This window comes from Mirounga angustirostris, unplaced genomic scaffold (assembly GCF_029215605.1).
Source record: "Mirounga angustirostris isolate CCGP_5_RB_7025 unplaced genomic scaffold, mMirAng1.0.hap1 SCAF_9, whole genome shotgun sequence".
Classification (NCBI taxonomy): Eukaryota; Metazoa; Chordata; class Mammalia; order Carnivora; family Phocidae; genus Mirounga; species Mirounga angustirostris.
In genome coordinates this window covers 4,102,589-4,119,831 of record NW_026991717.1, presented here as the reverse complement: position 1 = coordinate 4,119,831, position 17,243 = coordinate 4,102,589, and the positions used below count along the sequence as shown (strand labels likewise).

The 17,243-nt window shown below is 43.5% G+C and overlaps 1 protein-coding gene across 1 annotated transcript in view; it reads right to left on the bottom strand.

Annotated features, from left to right (window-relative positions):
• The window catches only part of HDGFL3 (HDGF like 3), an 81,556-nt gene extending 65,329 nt beyond the window's left edge, over positions 1–16,227 (bottom strand). Inside the window, exon 1 of the mRNA XM_045899311.3 lies at positions 15,732–16,227. Coding sequence (XP_045755267.1) covers positions 15,732–15,815 — 84 coding nt within the window. The 5' untranslated portion in view covers positions 15,816–16,227. The remainder of the gene's footprint in view (positions 1–15,731) is intronic.
• Positions 16,228–17,243: the final 1,016 nt, after the last annotated feature.

Here is a 17,243-nt window from a genome sequence, read left to right as displayed (position 1 = left end):
TGCCTTAACCCTAACCCTAGCATGGCTTCTGAGGGGTCTGTCCCCAGAGGCCTGGCTCCAAAGCCCCAGGGATTGGGGACACCTGAGCAATGCCAGAGGACTCAGCCTGCCACCCAGAAGGAAACCACGGCATTTCAAACTTCGGAAAGCATTAAAAAATAAATAAATAAAGTAACATCAATAAAATCCAGATTAATGATGTTAATTTAGTATCCTATTATTTTGCTGAAATTATATCCTGTTTACAACATGAGTATGTCTCGGGTTCTCTTGCATTTAGCATCCTTACTTTGCCGTGGGCTGTGTGATGAATCAGACTTCACACCACTCTTCTCTAGCTGAACTACCAGGAGGCCTGCGTTTGCATGGCCCATCTAGACATCACTAGGTGACCAGGAAGATGTGGGTGATGAGGGAAAAAGAGCACCTAGAATAATCTAAGGTCTTTGTTTTTTGGGGTGACTGGCTGAATAGTAATCTTTCACAGAAACAGAAATACTTAGGTGGGTAGGGGCAGCTAGATTCGTTTTGACAATGAATTTGTGGCACCTGAGCGATGGCTAGATGGGGCTGTTTAGATGGTAAATGGATATATGGGTTTGAAGCTCACAATAGTTAAGTCTAGGCTTGAAACAGAGGTTTAGAAGATATTAAATGGTGGCTTGAAGACAAAGAAGATCCTGCAAAGGCACAGGCAGAGAAGTGGAAGAATCTTTCAAGAAAAGAAATACAGGAAGGAAGCCAAGGGAAGAGAATTTTTTAAAAGGCGGTATTAAATTCCATGGAGGCAAAAATAAGGATTGAAATGTGTTCTTTGGACTAGGAGATCATGGTGACCTTTGGGAGAACAGCAGAAAGACAGTAAGGTCGGTTATTTAAGAAGCTTGGCTACCAGGGAAAGCAGAGGGAACAGTGCCTAGAAGACAAGAGAGAGGATTCTTTCTGGTCAGGAGAGAGAGAACGAGTGCAGGGGAAAAGACTGCTGAGGTCCCTTCTCTCCACTCCCAGGACCTATTAGAGCACCTGGGACATAGCAAACATTCCAAAAATATTTACTGAATGTTGAATGCAAGAAGGAAAATGGTGGAGTCAGGCAAGAGGAGGGTCTTAGTAAGGAGGACAGGGAAAAGGTGAACAGGAGGGAAACAAACATTTTTTAATCATGTTAAACTCCAGGCTGTTTATGTTCAAAATCCTTGAAAACAAGTCCTTACTGTCTCCATGTCTCCATTTTACAGAAGGGTCCACTGAGGCCAAGAGATTAGGTAATCTACCCAAGGTCATTTGCCTGCTGAGGGACAGAAGCAACATGCAGACATAGCTTCATCTGCCCACTAACCTCTTGCTCTTCCATTTCACCTTCAAAATGAACATATGGAATATGAAGGTAAAATGACTTGTGGAAAACATCTGAGTTGGAAGAGAATAGTAACGGTATGTCGAACACTCAAGAAGGATGGACAAGGGGCGTTGAGGACCTAGATGGAAGTAATCCTGGGGCAGGCCCGGGCTGCATGTCTTTGTGATTACATCCTGCTGGTTGCAGTAGGGAGCAGACAAGGCAGACTATAAGGATGACCCAGGAAGGGGTTTCTAGGATGAACGTATCAAAGTAAAAAAGGAGACTAGGGTGGGAGCAGTTCAAGTGATCACGTTGGTTAAATCTGGGTAAGAAGGAATGAAGCCCAGAGGTAGTGGACGTAGCAAGAGAAAGTGGAGAGGTCCAGGGCTCACTCAAGAGTGTACGTAACACTGAATGAGAAACGACTGCACCAGAGCAAAGGAGGCATCCTCCATCACTGTCCTCTCCTCGTCACTTCGGCAAACTGCTCAAACTGCCCACGCCCGCTGAACCGCTCTACTTCTGTAATTTGCTCTTAGCACAATATAAAAACAAGGGACACATTTGTTCTGGGTTACCTGATCCCTTGTAGTTAAATAAATCCTCGCCCCAGACAAGGAGCTTATTAAAACAAACAGTGGAAACCATCATATTTCATAACTGGATCACAGGCTCTGTCTCTCCCCTCCCACCTGGCCTCGCACAAGGTAGGGCCAGCGGACCCCAGCAGCAACAAAGGACTGAGCTGGAGAACAAGCAGAGCTCCTGAATACCTGGCATAGCACAAAGATTAACCGAATAGTTTCCTTTTAGTTCCAAGATCCTTCCATTTGGTACCGTGGGGGTGTTTTCTAATAGAAGTGTACTTATTTTGTGTGAGTCAACCACCCAGATATGAGCTCTGAAACCGTGTTTACTATACACCTTTTCAGAAATGTATCTTTTACAGAAATCGAAGAATGCCTTACTATCATCAAGACTAGGTTCTCTCTACTGAGGCTGCTCTATTTAATAATAGCAAGGAAGTCTCTTTTTGATTAGACAAAGTGATTTTAAAAGGAAATACAGAACTATTAGAAATGCGTTAGTCCCATGACTTTACACCCACCTCAGAAGGTACCACACACGCCCCACGTCCAAGTCTTCTAAACTTCACAAAAGCCCCTCATCCTCAGTCATAGACAGCCTGGTAACCTCCAGTCTAGTCTCACAAACCCAAGAAAACCCCAGAGCCTCAATACTATTAGCCAGGGAACACTATGTAGTCCAACAGTGTATGTAGCTGGGTACTTAAGAAATGCATGGAGCTTACTATCCTTAAGAAGGCATATAGATGAAACTCTAATTAGCTGTGAGAGAGTTGTTAGATGCATGTACAGTTCAAAGAGTAGATGGAAGATGAGGGTAGAAATACTGGATCTGTATACGAAGCCTTTTGAGATCAAGGGCAATACTGGCCTGGATGGTTAAATGACTAAAATAATATAGCTTTCATTGTTTATGTTCATGTGATCTTCACGTAAGACTGTGGCTACAGCAGAATACAAAGCTCAGGACTGCTAACTCATCTCAAAAATCCTACTATTGTCAGGGCGCCTGGGTGGGTCAGTCAGTTAAGTGTCTGCTGTCAGTTCAGGTCATGATCCCAGGGTCCTGGAATTGAGCTCCCTGCTCAGTGGGGAGTCTGCTTGTCTCTCTCCCTGTGCCCCTCCCCCTAGTTCGGGCTCTCTTTCGTTCTCTTAAGTAAGTAAGTAAGTAAATAAGTAAGTAAATAAATAATCTTTTTAAAAAATCCAACTACTGGGCGCCTGGGTGGCTCAGTTGGTTAAGCGACTGCCTTCGGCTCAGGTCATGATCCTGGAGTCCCAGGATCGAGTCCCGCGTCGGGCTCCCTGCTCGGCAGGGAGTCTGCTTCTCCCTCTGACCCTCCTCCCTCTCATGCTCTCTCTCATCCTCTCTCTCGCAAATAAATAAATAAAAAATCTTTAAAAAAATAAAAATAAAAATAAAATAAAAAATCCAACTACTGTCATATATATATACACACACACATATATACTTACATATAGATTAATTTCCCTTTGGCCTAACAAGAGCAGACCAGTGGTTTTCAAACTGTAGGTAGTGAAACTGATTTAGTGGGTTGCAACCTGATTTTATACAAAATAAAAATATAAAAATATCAGAATGCATCACATATAGTATGATTTGGTGAAAACTTATTACTGGTGTGTGTGTGTGTGAAATTAGTTATTTCTTTTCTTACTATGGGCTTTATTTCTTAATATAGTAAAAAAAAAAGTCTCAAAGCCACCAGACTGACTGCATCAGAATTAATCAGCAACAATGACTTATTTCCAAGATCTAAATATTTTCAAAATTATTGACTTAATCCTCACGTAGCAGTTCAGTGAGGGGAAATAAGAACAGTCATGCCTTATTTGAATGTAGTTGATCTCATTTTGAAAGTCAAACAGAGGTCTGGAGGGAATTAATTTTCAATCTAGTCAACATATGTAACTCTAAAAAAAATGAACCAAGGATCTGTCCTACCGCTCCCTCTGAATATACATTTCCTCCAAATTAAAGACGCCATTAGCACAAAAGTTCTACTTTGGTGACAAAGAAAAAGGAAAAACAGATCTAAAGCATGAGTTTATTTTTTGACATTTCTTCCTACATAAAAATTTTTGAATCTTTTGTGACACTCATTTTTATATTGGTAATCACTTCTGAACCTAAAAAACCCAGCACTTCTAACAGCTCTTATCTTAAATTTATTTTGCAATACAAACTGAGAAGTTAATGCTATGTTATCAAGAATTTTCCAGTCCCCATGGAGGCAACTTTGTTGTTAGCATGGAGCCCCCCCCCACTCTGACAACCAGGTAACGTCCACTTCTGGGTAGCCTTGCAAACTATAATCAATTTAGAGTCCACTCAGAGCTCAAGTGTCCATGATCAAGTGGGAAGAGTAGTTTTTTCACAGATCCTTTCTGTATGCTGACATAGTCCAGTTTAGTTTGCCCCCAAATACTTAAGCTATGGGGAACCTCCAGAAATGGCCCACGACACACAGGAATCTGAGGGAGGAGTACCAATGAGAAGTGCCCACAATGCTCAGAGCCTAGAGCCAACTCAGTATTATTATAAAGTCACAAGGAAACTACTGAAAGACACCTGCCAAACCACAAAAGCATTTACTGAGACTTCACCAGGTTTCTACCATCATATAAGAAGTAGTTTGGTGCTCTGGTAGGTAACTGGCACATCTTAACGCATGATTACTAGGAAAAAAGGGAAAGCAAATAGAAATTTAGTAAAAACAATTTTTTAAAATTTAAATTCAAGTATTGGTTTCAGGAGTAAAATATAGTGATTCATCACTTATATATAACATCCAGTGCTCATCACAAGTGCCCTCCTCAATGCCCATCCCCCCTAACCTCTCCTCCAACTGTTAGTTCTCTACAGTTAAGAGTCTTTTATGGTTTGCGTCCCTGTTTTTATCTTATTTTTCCTTCCCTCCCTATGTTCATCTGTTTTGTTTCTTAAATTCCACATATGAGTAAAATCATATGGTATTTGTCCTTCTCTGACTATCTCACTTAACATAACACACTCGGAGTTCCATCCACATCATTGCAAATGGCAAGATTTCATTTTTTAAGAAGATTTTATTTATTTGAGAGAGAGAGAGAACACAAGCAGGGGGAGGGGCAAAGGGAAAGGGAAAAGCAGACTCTCCGCTGAGCGCAGAGCCTGACTTGGGGCATGGGGCTCAATCCCAGGACTCTGAAATCATGACTTAAGCCCAAGTCAGATGCTCATCCAACTGAGCCACCCAGGGGCCCCAGGATTCCATTCTTTTGATGGCTGAGTAATATTCCTGTGTGTGTATGTAGGTACACACGCCTTCTTTATCCATTCATCAGTTGATGGGCATTTGGGCTCTTTCCGTAACTTGGCTACTGTTGATAGTGTTGCTATAGACACTGGGGTGCATGTGCCCCTTCAAATCAGCATTTTTATATCCTTTGGATAAATACCCAGTAGTGCAATTGCTGGGTTGTACGGTAGCTCTATTTTTTAACTTTTTGAGGAACCTCCATACTGTTTTCCAGAGTGGCTGCACCAGCTTGCATTCTCACCAACAGTGTAGGAGGGTTCCCCTTTCTCCGCATCCTCACCCACATCTGTTGTTTCCAGAATAGTTACTTTTAGCCATTCTGACAGGTGTGAGGTGGTATCTCATTGTGATTTTGATTTGGATTTCCCTGATGCAGAGGGATGCTGAGCATCTTTTCACGTGTCTGTTGGGCATCTGTATGTCGTCTTTGGAGAAATGTCTGTTCATGTCTTCTGCCCATTTCTTAACTGGATTAGTTATTTTTTGGATGTTATTTTGATGAGTTCTTTATAGATTCTGGATACTAGCCCATTAATCAATGTCATTTGCAAATATCTTCTTCCATTCCGACGGTTGCCTTTTAGCTTTTTCAATTGTTTCCTTTGCTGTGCAGAAGCTTTTTATCCTGATTAAGTCCCAATAGTTTTTGTTTTTGTTTCCCTTGCCTCTGGAGACGTTCCTAGTAAGAAGCTGCTGTGGCCAGGGTCAAAGACATTGCTGCCTGTTTCTCCTCTGGGATTTTGATGGTTTCCTATCTTACATTTAGGTCTTCCATCCATTTTCAATTTATTTCAGTGTCTAGCATAAGAAAGTGGTCCAGTTTCATTCTTCTGCATATTGCTCTCCAGTTTTCCCAAGATCATCTGTTGAAGAGACTGTCTTTTTTTCCAGTGGATATTCTTTCCTGCTTTGTCAAAGATTAGTTGACCACAGAGGTGACAGTTCATTTCTAGGCTCTCTATTCTGTTCCATTGATCCATGTGCCTGTTTTTGTGCCAGTACATACTGTCTTGATGACTACAGCTTTGCAATATAGCTTGAAGTCTGGAATTGTGATGCCTCCCACTTTGCTTTTCTTTTTCAACATACCTCTGGCTATTCAGGGTCTTTTCTGGTTCCATACAGATTTTAGGATTGTTTGTTCTAGTTCTGTGAAAAAATGCTGGTGTTACTTGATTGGGATTGCAATGAATGTGTAGATTGCTTTGGATAGGCAGTATAGACATTTAAACAGTATTTTCTTCTAATCCAGGAGCATGGAATGTTTTTCCATTTCTTTGTGTCCTCTTAAATTTCTTTCATTAGTGTTCTACAGTTTTCAGTGTACACATCTTTTACCTCTTTGGTTAGGTTTATTCCTAGGTATCTTCTGGTTTTTGTGCAACTGTTAATGGGATTGATTCCTTGATTTCTCTTTCTGCTGCTTCATTATTGATGTATAGAAATGTAACAAATTTCTGTATGCTGACTTTATATCCTGCAACTTTGTTAAATTCATGCATCAGTTTTAGCAATTTTTTGGTGGAGTCTTTCAGGTTTTCTAGAGTATCATGTTGTCTGCAAAAAGTGGAAGTTTGACTTCCTCCTTGCTGATTTGGATGCCTTTTATTTCTTTTTGTTGTCTGATTGCTGAGGCAAAGACTTCCAGTACTATGTGGAACAACAGCGGTGATAGGACATCCCTGTTGTGTTCCTGACCTTAGGGGAAAAGCTCTCAGTTTTTCCCCACTGAGGATGATATAGGTATACGACCTATATGACACTGTGGTATTAATAAACACAAATATTTAACTGAATTAATGTCTTTGGTTACAAGTTAGGCAAACTATATATATGGTCTATGATCCTTAATTAGCAAACTTACTTCATGTACATTTCAACATCTGATTCCAAGGAAAAAAGGGAAAGAAAATAAGAATTATCATCCTATTTTACAAAAAGGCTATAATAAAAAAAGATGCCCAAACCTGACAAACCAAGACAGTGGTAGAATAAAGTACATGTCTTTTAACTCCTGGTGTCATTGTTCTTCCCAACATCACAGGAAATCTTGCTCAGATATCTGGAGGATATCCTTCTAAATGCTTAACTCACCAATTATTAGATTACTTCATTCTTTTTATCTCTATGTGGTTCCCTGTGACCATACAGCTATTTACCTAACTGCAGCAAATTCCTTGGTAAGAAATAGAAAGAAAAATTCACTCACTAACACAGCTGAGAAGCGATTACATATATGAGTGGCAGGGAAAGAACACAGGAAGATGCTGTTATAGGGATTAAGAAAACAGTGGCTAGTAGTAGTTCTTGTGATTTAGCTTCTAGGCTCTACTGATCCAGTAACTCAAAACTGCCCCACCTGGTGTTCAAAGTATATGTATTCTCTCACACATAAAGGTTTTAGAACCTACACTAAGTCAACACCATGCTAGTCACTCAGAATTGATTTTAATGGGTCTCTGCTTTCCCTGTATGCATAACTAATATCTTTCTTAGTTTTTACTGCCTTGTGTCAAAGGGCTTTCAAAGAGATACAGACTAGAGAAAAATAATATAATAAATGTCACAATAAATGTTCTCTGACTTGAGAATGCCAGCCTCCCAGCAGCTTCTGAGTACTACTATATGGTCTTCTTAAACACCACCAAATGCTTCTTCAGTCCCTTCATCACCTACTCTGTTATCACATTTCTTCTGTTCCTGTGGCATTCTTAATGATCTGGGATTAACACACTTACTCAGTGTGTAATCTTAGGTGAATTTCTTAAGTCTTGGTTTTCTTATGGGGATATATACCTTACAGTAGCATTATCAGATATTTGTCCTAACCTGTAATCAAGACATATATGATACATGATTTGATGTCATATATGATATATATATACTCTGCCTAACTTGTAAACAAGAAATTAATTCAATTAAATACTTGTATTTACTAAACTGACAAATATTTTAAAAAATTTGAATCCTCTACTTTTAGTGAATGTGTGAGAAAACAGGTATTCTCTTATTCTGCTACTGGGTAAGACAGTCAAAACTTCTCTGGATGACAATGTAACAATATAAATCCAAAGTTTTAAAACATGCACACACCACGCCACTCGACTGAGAAATATAATTCCCAGAGACTTGTCCTGAGCAAGTTAACTAATGATTTAGCTAAAAGCATGCTTCTCAGAGTATTATTTTACAGTATAAAACTGGAAATAACCTAGATGCCCTATAACAGGCACTGGTTATAATTTATAACAAATAGGTCTATACCAGGGACGCCTGGGTGGCTCAGTCGTTAAGCGTCTGCCTTCGGCTCAGGTCTCCTGGGATCGAGCTCCTCATCGGGCTCCCTGCTCCATAGGAAGCCTGCTTCTCCCTCTCCCACTCCCCACTGCTTATGTTCCCTCTCTCGCTGTGTCTCTCTCTGTCAAATAAATAAAATCTTAAAAAAAAAAAATAGGTCTATACCATAAATTACCAGATGGCTACTACAAATAATGCTATAGGAATATATTCATTGCCATTGAAAGTCATCTAAAATATACTGTTTAAGGGCGCCTGGGTGGCTCAGTTGGTTAAGCAACTGCCTTCGGCTCAGGTCATGATCCTGGAGTCCCGGGATCGAGTCCCGCATCGGGCTCCCTGCTCGGCAGGGAGTCTGCTTCTCCCTCTGACCCTCCCCCCTCTCATGTACTCGCTCTCTCTCATTCTCTCTCTCTCAAATAAATAAATAAAATCTTTAAAAAATATATATACACTGTTTAAGTGGGGATAAAAGGCTGCAAAACTGTATATATTACAAAAATTATGTACTTACACATGTAGGTGCATATTCATGCTTATGACTAGGTAGAGGGATCTTTCTACAATGAATACTATTTATAAAAACTTTTTACACAGATGAGATATAAAATTTATAACATAAAAGTCAATCCATTCTCTCTTTTAAATAGTTAAAGATAGTTTAAATATTTACAGTATGAGCAGGGGTGCCTGGCTGACTCGGTCAGTGGAGAGAGTGACTCTCGATCTTGGGGTTTTGAGTTCGAGCCACATGTTGGGTGTAGAGATTACTTAAAGAAATTTTTTTTCTTTTTAGGAGAGCAAGCAAAAGCAAGCAAGCCAGAGTGCTGGGTGGAGAGGGACAGAGAGAGAGAGTATTTAAGCAGGCTCCACGTCCAGCACAGAGCCCCACGTAGGGATTGATCTCATGACCCTGAAATCATGACTTGAGCAGAAATCAAGAGTCTGATGCTTAAGCAACTGAGCCATCCAGGCACCCCCAAAATAAAATCTTTAAAAAAAGTTTATAGTATGAGCAGATTCTTTTAGATGCAAGGAATACTACTGACCTTCAAGGATCCTCTATAGTCAGTATTCTGTGGTGAAAGGCCTTTTTTTTTTTATTTCTAATTTGTTACAGACTGACTTTTTTATAATACATGAAAAATGAAATATTAGAAAAATAAAATTAAAGTTATATAAAATATAAACTTAATTTTAAAAACTAAATTCACAAACATAAAGTCATTCTATCAGATTGCTAAAAGAAAAGGTTTCTAAATTCTTACTTTCAATTTCTGCACCTATCTGGTCCTTGACAGGTAACAGTCTGCAGACCATGCTCTCAGTAAGCAAGGCTCTAAGTGATTAAGAAGCCTTTTTGCAGTGGACTAACCACTGCATCAAGTAGACTGGATTCTGATTGAACATCTGGACAATCTTCTGCAACAGAAGATAACTCTCTCCAATAAACAGGAGTATTTGGGCTCTTCCCCTATTATGTTTATCATATTTACTAGCTTACTTTGTTTTTTCTTATGCTAATAGACATTTTCAATAAAGTCAAACATAATTTTAAACCATCATTTTCCAAAAGAATCAAACACAATCTCATAAAGTAGAAACCTGACTTCAGAAAATTAACATTTTCCAAATCCCGGGGAAACAGCAGTCATTAGGGCATAGCAAAGGGGATGTGCCAGAAATACAGATTCATCTGGTTGAAATGGGAGCAATGAAAAATGTACATATTGATACTGAGGGTTTAAGTTGCCTATCTCCTCCCAGAGTTAAGCAGAAGAAAATGTGACAGTGTGCCAGTCCCTTGGCAACAGGAATATAGTCCCCAGGGAAAGGCTGAATGAATCCCTGCCACTCCACCTGAGGAATGAACCAATGATGGGCTTCCCTGGACTCATGCCAAAGAAATGGGAATTATAAACATCTTACTTTATGTTGAGATTAAAAAGAATTTAAATCCCAAGTGATTCCCTGAAATTATGTAGCCTGGTCTCCAGAAATAAAGGTTCAGTTTAGTAATTTACTGTCAAAAGCAAAAAAACTGAAAGTACGATCGATCAGAACTAAGGATTCTCAATCAGTGTTTATATTAATAAAGGGTATGGAAACACTTTAATTATGTAATTTTAATATTTTTAAATTGCTGCAAATTTAAAGTAGGTAGAAAATTGAAAAACTATACCTAGCACAGTGCCTTACACACAGTAGGTGCTCAGTAAAAGTTTAGCTAAGAGTTTAGCGCTTCGAGCTGTCCTAGAATGGTAGTCAAATGCTTTCTTTTTTTAAGATTTTATTCATTTGAGAGAGCAAGAGTGAAAGCAGGAGCAGTGGGGAGGGGCAGAGGGAGAGGGAGAAGCAGGCTCACTGCCAAGCAGGAAGCCCAACATGGGGCCCTATCCCAGGACCCTGAGATCATGACCTGAGCTAAAGGCAGACGCCCAAACCAAGAGAGCCACCCAGGTGCCCCCAGATGCTTTATTCTTATCAGGTAAGAAGTTAAGAGCTAGATCAAAAAATATGATGAGCAACGATTTAGTATGAAACGAACAGAAAGACTCTAATATAGTTAAACAAAAGACAGCCAGAAACCAGAACTAAAAAGAAATGTAACGAGAAAGCTGTAAAGTAGTAAATGAAGTTTCTAAGATGGTCAAAAGGGAACAGGAAGATGCAAATTGGTAGCACTGAAGCCTTAAAGAAAAAAAAAATTCTCACAGAAAGCTAAGAATGGTCAAATTCAATCCATGAAGTCTGAAGTATTAGATTCTTTTCTCCCACTTCATACAAAGTATGCATTTTTTAAATTGAGGTAAAACAGTACAGTGTGCAAATCTTGAATGTACAGTTTGATAAGGTTTTACACGTACACATCCAGATCATGATAACGTACATTTTCAGGACTTCCTCCCAGTCTGTAACACCCCCCTCCACCCCACCAAGAACTGATCACCACTTAGCAATTTTGCCTGCTTTTGATTTTTGATGGTCATGGTATCATACAGAATGTACTCCTGTGTTGGCTTTTTTCACTCAAACCCAAATTTTTAAATACATCCCTATTTTTGTGGGCATCAGTAGTCTGTGTCTTTTTACTGCTGAGCAGTACTCCACTGCATGAATACGCTACAATTTGGTTTAGCCATTCTCCTGTTGATGGACATTTGGGTTGTTTTCAATCTTCTGCTATTATGAATAAAGCTGTCATGTATGAGCATTCTTGTACAAGTCTTGGTGGACATAAACACTCATTTCTCTCGGGTATATGCCTAGAACAGAATTCTAAATTACAAGGTACAATATAAATTAACTATATAGATTGGGCCAGTTTTCCAAAGTGATCATACCAATTTACTCTCCGATTAGCAATGCTGGAGAGATCTCATACAAAGTTTTTAAATTTAAAAAGAGTTCTTTGGTTGAAACACAAGAGTTTTGAGACTTTTGTTTTATTTCCATCTTTTAGAGCAGGGGTAACTAACATACACAGAGTGTTCACACCTCAGGGGATATACAAGACAATTTGGGGGGAGGGTGTAAGAAGAAAACAGTACAATTTCTTTTTTAGTTTCTTATTCTTTTACCTAAAACGTATAATATTTAATATATAAATTGACACTGGTGTCCTTATTCAGATGGTTATATTTATTCACTTTGGGCACACTGTGATTTACTGCCATGTGGGAGTGCCTAGTTGAGCAAAATTACGAAATATTCACTTCTAAATGAACTCTTGCCAAATGAACAAGTGGCTAAAAGGAGTCCTGCAAAGATAATACCAATAATGTAAGCACAAGCAAACAAGGAAATGGCCCAGCTGACAGTTCTATTATAGAAAATCTCTTCAGAAAAACTATCTAGTCATATCCCACAAGAAACAGGGAAAAAATATTCCAAAAGTTAATATCTTTAAACATACAGACTTCATCTACTATTAATATTTTGCTAATAAGAATTTTAAAACATAAATTATATCATCTGTCATCCCCTTTAGTTTCTTTGGGTATTTATTTTATAATGTATGTAATAGTACATGTATATATAATTTAAGGTAAATTTATACATATTAGGGATGCATGCTCAATTTTTTTTTTAACCAATAGGGTACACAATCAACAGGGTTCAGAGACTCTTATTTTAGCATAAGTATTTTTAATATCAAGCTAGTTAATCCTTAGGTACAAATGAACTTGTATTTTTAAGTCATATGCAATATAAAACATACTCCATCAGAAACAGCTAGCTGGCTACTAAATGTTAATATAATACATCTGAATAGGGAAGAGGAGAGGAATTAACTGGGAAGAGCCATGAGGGAACTTTCATGGGTACTGATACTACCCTCTATCTTGCGCAGGGTTTGGATTATACCAGTGTATATCTGTCAAACTCACTGAATAGTACATTAAGTGTGCTTGTTTATATAAATTTTACCTCAAAAGACAAAAAGAAAAAAGAAAAAGGATCTATGAAAAATATTGACCTCTAGTTAATGATAATGCATGCTGAAGTGTCTAGGAGTAAATTATACTGATGCCTGCAACTTACTTTAAAATGCATTAAAGTAAGATGGACTGCTGTATGGATAGAGCGATGGATACATGAATAATATGATAAAGCAAGTACGGTAAATGTTAATTGTAGAATTTGAGTGGTAGATATAAGGGTGTTCACTGTACAATTATTTTAACTTTTCTATACATTTGAAATGATTCATTTCAACAAAATGTTGGGGAAAATAACCCATCTAACTCAAAAGTTGAAAATTAAAAACAGTATAGTAATACAGGGGAAAAGTTAGAAATCCAAAATGGAAAAAAGGGAGGAACACCCAAGCACCGCTGCTTGGTGCTTTTACACACCCTTAAATCTGTGAGGTGAGAATTATGCCTATTTCACAGGCTAGTAAATTAAAATTTTGAAAGATTACAGAATATGCCTAAGGTCACAGAGTATGAAGCGCAGCCAAAAGTGGAATCCAACCTGACCAAATATACTAGATGAGTGAATCCTTTTGGCCCACATTCCTCACAAGGGGCTGCCTAGGACCCAACATCTTCCCTACAGCTGGGAAGTTGCTTCTCCATTCAAGCATGGACCTTCTTTGATAGAAAAGTCCTCCCCACAGTCTGAACCGAAATCTGTCTCCCCCATGTTTTTCCTCCTAGGTCTGATCCCTTGGGGCCATACAAAATCTAATCCCCACAAGACAGGCCTTCATATCGAGTGACAGTATTTGAAATTTGAATAAGTAGGATTTTTTTTCCCCCAGTTAGCATTTTGTAATATCATCTACAAAGCTATAGCTAGGTGTAAAATGGGGATAATGCCTCAGAGAACTGGAGTGGAAATAACATGAGAACATACATGAAGCATACAGCATGGTACTAACAGAGTAGGGACTCAAATACCTTTTTCTAACCCTTACCTTTCCTTGGAAATTATAACATGCTACTCAGTATAAAATACCTTTTTTTTAATTAAAAAAAAGAGAGAGACATGTCCTTTCCTTGAAAAGTTTATGTTAAATGGGGAAGAGATAGATTTTTTCCCCCTGCATTTATTTTATCTAACAACCTGATTTTGTTTCCTCATTTTATTTTCCATTTTGCCTTGGTTTTGGAATTACAACTTCTAGGAATTTCACGTGCAATTAGATACACAGCTAGGACTACTTCTGCAGCACTTTTTTTGTTTCAAAATTACTACAGGTGGCAACTTATTAATGAAATTTTAAGTTTTGGGTTTTTTTTTTTTTTTGACTCTCCAAAGTTATTTTCACAGCCTAATGGAACCTGACCCTCGCTTGAAATCTGAGGTGTTAGTATTGGAAGGAATCCTAGAGATGATCATTTTATAGCTGCAGAAATGGATGTTCAGACAGTTGAAATGATTAGCCCATAACAAAGCCCAAACCAAACACCAGCCCCCCACCCCCCATTCCCAGGCCAACTGTTCTTTCTATTTTACAATCGTGCCAAACTAAATACAAAAAAAGTGACCATGTCCATCGTTACTTCAACTTCACGAATTTCAGCCTGGCCACCCGTGATGTCACTTCCTTTTGTGAATGGGTGTTCTTCTCCCCCCCCTTGGTCTCGCTACCTCCACTTGACTGTAATACCACATTTTAGAGCTCACACTCTTATTTATGCCAGTGTTTCCCACGTCCACCTCTGTTGCCCAAGGATACCAGCAGAGCCTCCAAATGCCCTGACCCTCCTTTTCTCTGCCTCTCTCGTTTCAAACAACTAACTGCCAACCAGGATAAAAATCAAAAGTAAAAGGGATTTATTTTTAAAACGCAAAGCACACGCGGCAGTGCTGAGCTCCTCGCTCCAAGGGCCCGATAAAAAAAGAAATGAAAAAATGAATGCTGTGAATTACACGCAGATGCTTTCTAGAGAAAGAGCCCTGCGACAACCTTGCCACACGGGGCGAGAGAGCTACTGTGGACCGTGGCGCGAGGCCAAGGAGAAGGTCTGGGATCCGACCTAGAACAAACATGGAGGTGAAAGGCACGAGGAGCTTCCCGGACCCGCCAGCTCGGCGCCGGGCTGCGAGCTCGCGGCCACCCCGGGGGGTGCAGGCGCGCACCCCAGGACAATGGTGGGGCCGGCGGGGCTCCCGGAACCGCGCTCAGGGGAGGCTCAACAAGTCTGAGGGCGAAGGAGGCGCCGAGGGATGGAGGAACGGCTGCCAAGAGGCCCCTGCTGGCCTCGGGGGACCACCGGCCCTTCCCCGGATTCGCCGCGCGGCCCCGCCGGCTCGCCGACAGCCATTTGCATTGCGCTCCCCTGCGCGCCCCGACGTTCGCCCGGGCCCGGCCTCCCACCCGCGACCCGGCCCGCAGCGCTGCCTCCCGCCCGGGCCCGCTGCCCGGCGGCGCGGCTTCGCGGCTGCCCGGGCCGGAGCCGCCCTCGAGAGGGGGCGGAAGGATGGCCGCCCTCGCGGGGAGCGGGGAGCGGGGAGCGGGGAGCGGGCGCGGCCCGGAAGCGTCGCCTCCGGCCCGGGCCCGAGCTCCGTGCGCAGCGCCGCCCGCGCCTCCAGCCCCGGCCGCGGCCGGCTCGCGGGGCCGGGCGCCGGGCTCCGGGCTCCGGGCTGAGGCGGACGGGGAAAGGGGGCGGGCGCGCCATCACGAAGGGGAAGATGGTGGGCGGGCGGGCCCGCGGCCGCCGTACTCACCCGGGCCGGCCAGTGCGGGTAGCCCTTCATCTTGGCGAAGACCAGGTCGCCCGCCTTGTACTCGCGGGGCCGCGGACGCGCCATCCCGGCCGCTTCCTCCCCCGCTCGTCCTCGGTCGCCGCGAAGATGCCGGGAGGCCGCCCCCCCGCGGGCCGACGGGCTGCGCCGCGCTCCCCGCGGGCCTCGAGCGGCCGCTCCGACGAGGGGAAGCGGCGAGGCGGCGGCTGAGGCGAGGGGTGGGCGGGGGGCGCAGCGGGCCCGGCAAATCACGGCCCGGCAGCGGGGGAGGGGGGCCCCCGGCCGCTCGGCTCTCGCCCGCGCCGAGGTCCCCGCCGCCGCCGCGCGCTGCTCACAGGCGCCGCGTCGCCTGCCTCATGCCGCCGCCGGCCTCCCTCCCGGGCTCCCGGGCTCCCGGGCGCGGCGCGAGCGCCGGGCCTCGCGCCTCCTCCGAATTCCTCCTCGGGCAGCGACCGCAAACACGATCTTATTGTTGTTCTCGCGCGCGCTCCGCATCCCCCCCGCCCGCTTCCCGCTCCCCTCCCCTCCCGCGCCGGCCGGTTAATTCCTAGGTGCACGGCCGGCTTTCGCCCAGAAACCGAGCGCGCCAGCCCGGCTGCTCGGCGGGCGGGCGGGCGGTGGGCGCGTCCTCCCCCAGCACCGAAGCCCGCGCGGGGCGGGCGGGAGCGCCTACTCCGGGGGACGCCCGCCGCCCGCTCTCTTTTGTTCTGGGCCCGGAGCTGCCTGCCGCAGCGCAGCCAATCACCACCTGGCCGCCCCCCTCCCCGCCGGCCCGCGCCACTCTGGGGGGCGCTGCCCTCCCCCTGCGCCCCCCAGTCCCACGCCCGCCCCCCGCGGGCCCCTGCTGCGGGTGCTCTCCGGTGAGGGGGGCACTAAGGCGCTGCGGGCCTGGCGGACGGCTGCGCGAGGGGACCCGCCGCCCCGGCCATCAGGCTGCCTGCAAAGAGCCCCGCTTTGGAGTCAGCGACCTTGCTGGGTCCTCGCCCCAGGTCTGCCCTTGACAGTGCAGTGTGACCCACCCAGGGCAGGCTCTTCAGCCGGAGTCACGGGAGGTGGCTCTCATTTGCCTGGCGGCACAGTCGGGATTCGAACGCGGACCTGCAGGACTCCAGAGTCCAAGCGCGGTCGTGCTTCTCCAAGGCCTGTGGTTTTGGGAAAGGGACTTAACTCTGGCGGGTCACTTGTTTGCAGTCCTGGCAACATTTCGGACACCGTGTTTTGCATCTGCCTGATGATGAATGCCGCTTCTCTCATCATCCCGAAGCCCACCTGTAAGAAGTCACTGGCGCAGCCCCTGAGTGTAACCTACTTACAGCGGCCTTTGTCACAAGGACAGTTCTTGTACGTTTGTCCCCTCTTCTGAACTTCCCTGCTCTCCCCTTTTGTAGAAGCTATTCCTTTCTAGCAGCATCTGCCCCCCCCCCACCCCCCCCCCCCGCCCTTGCCTTGGAGTGTGTGTGGGCTCCTGTTCTTGGTGCTGGGCTTCCAATAATG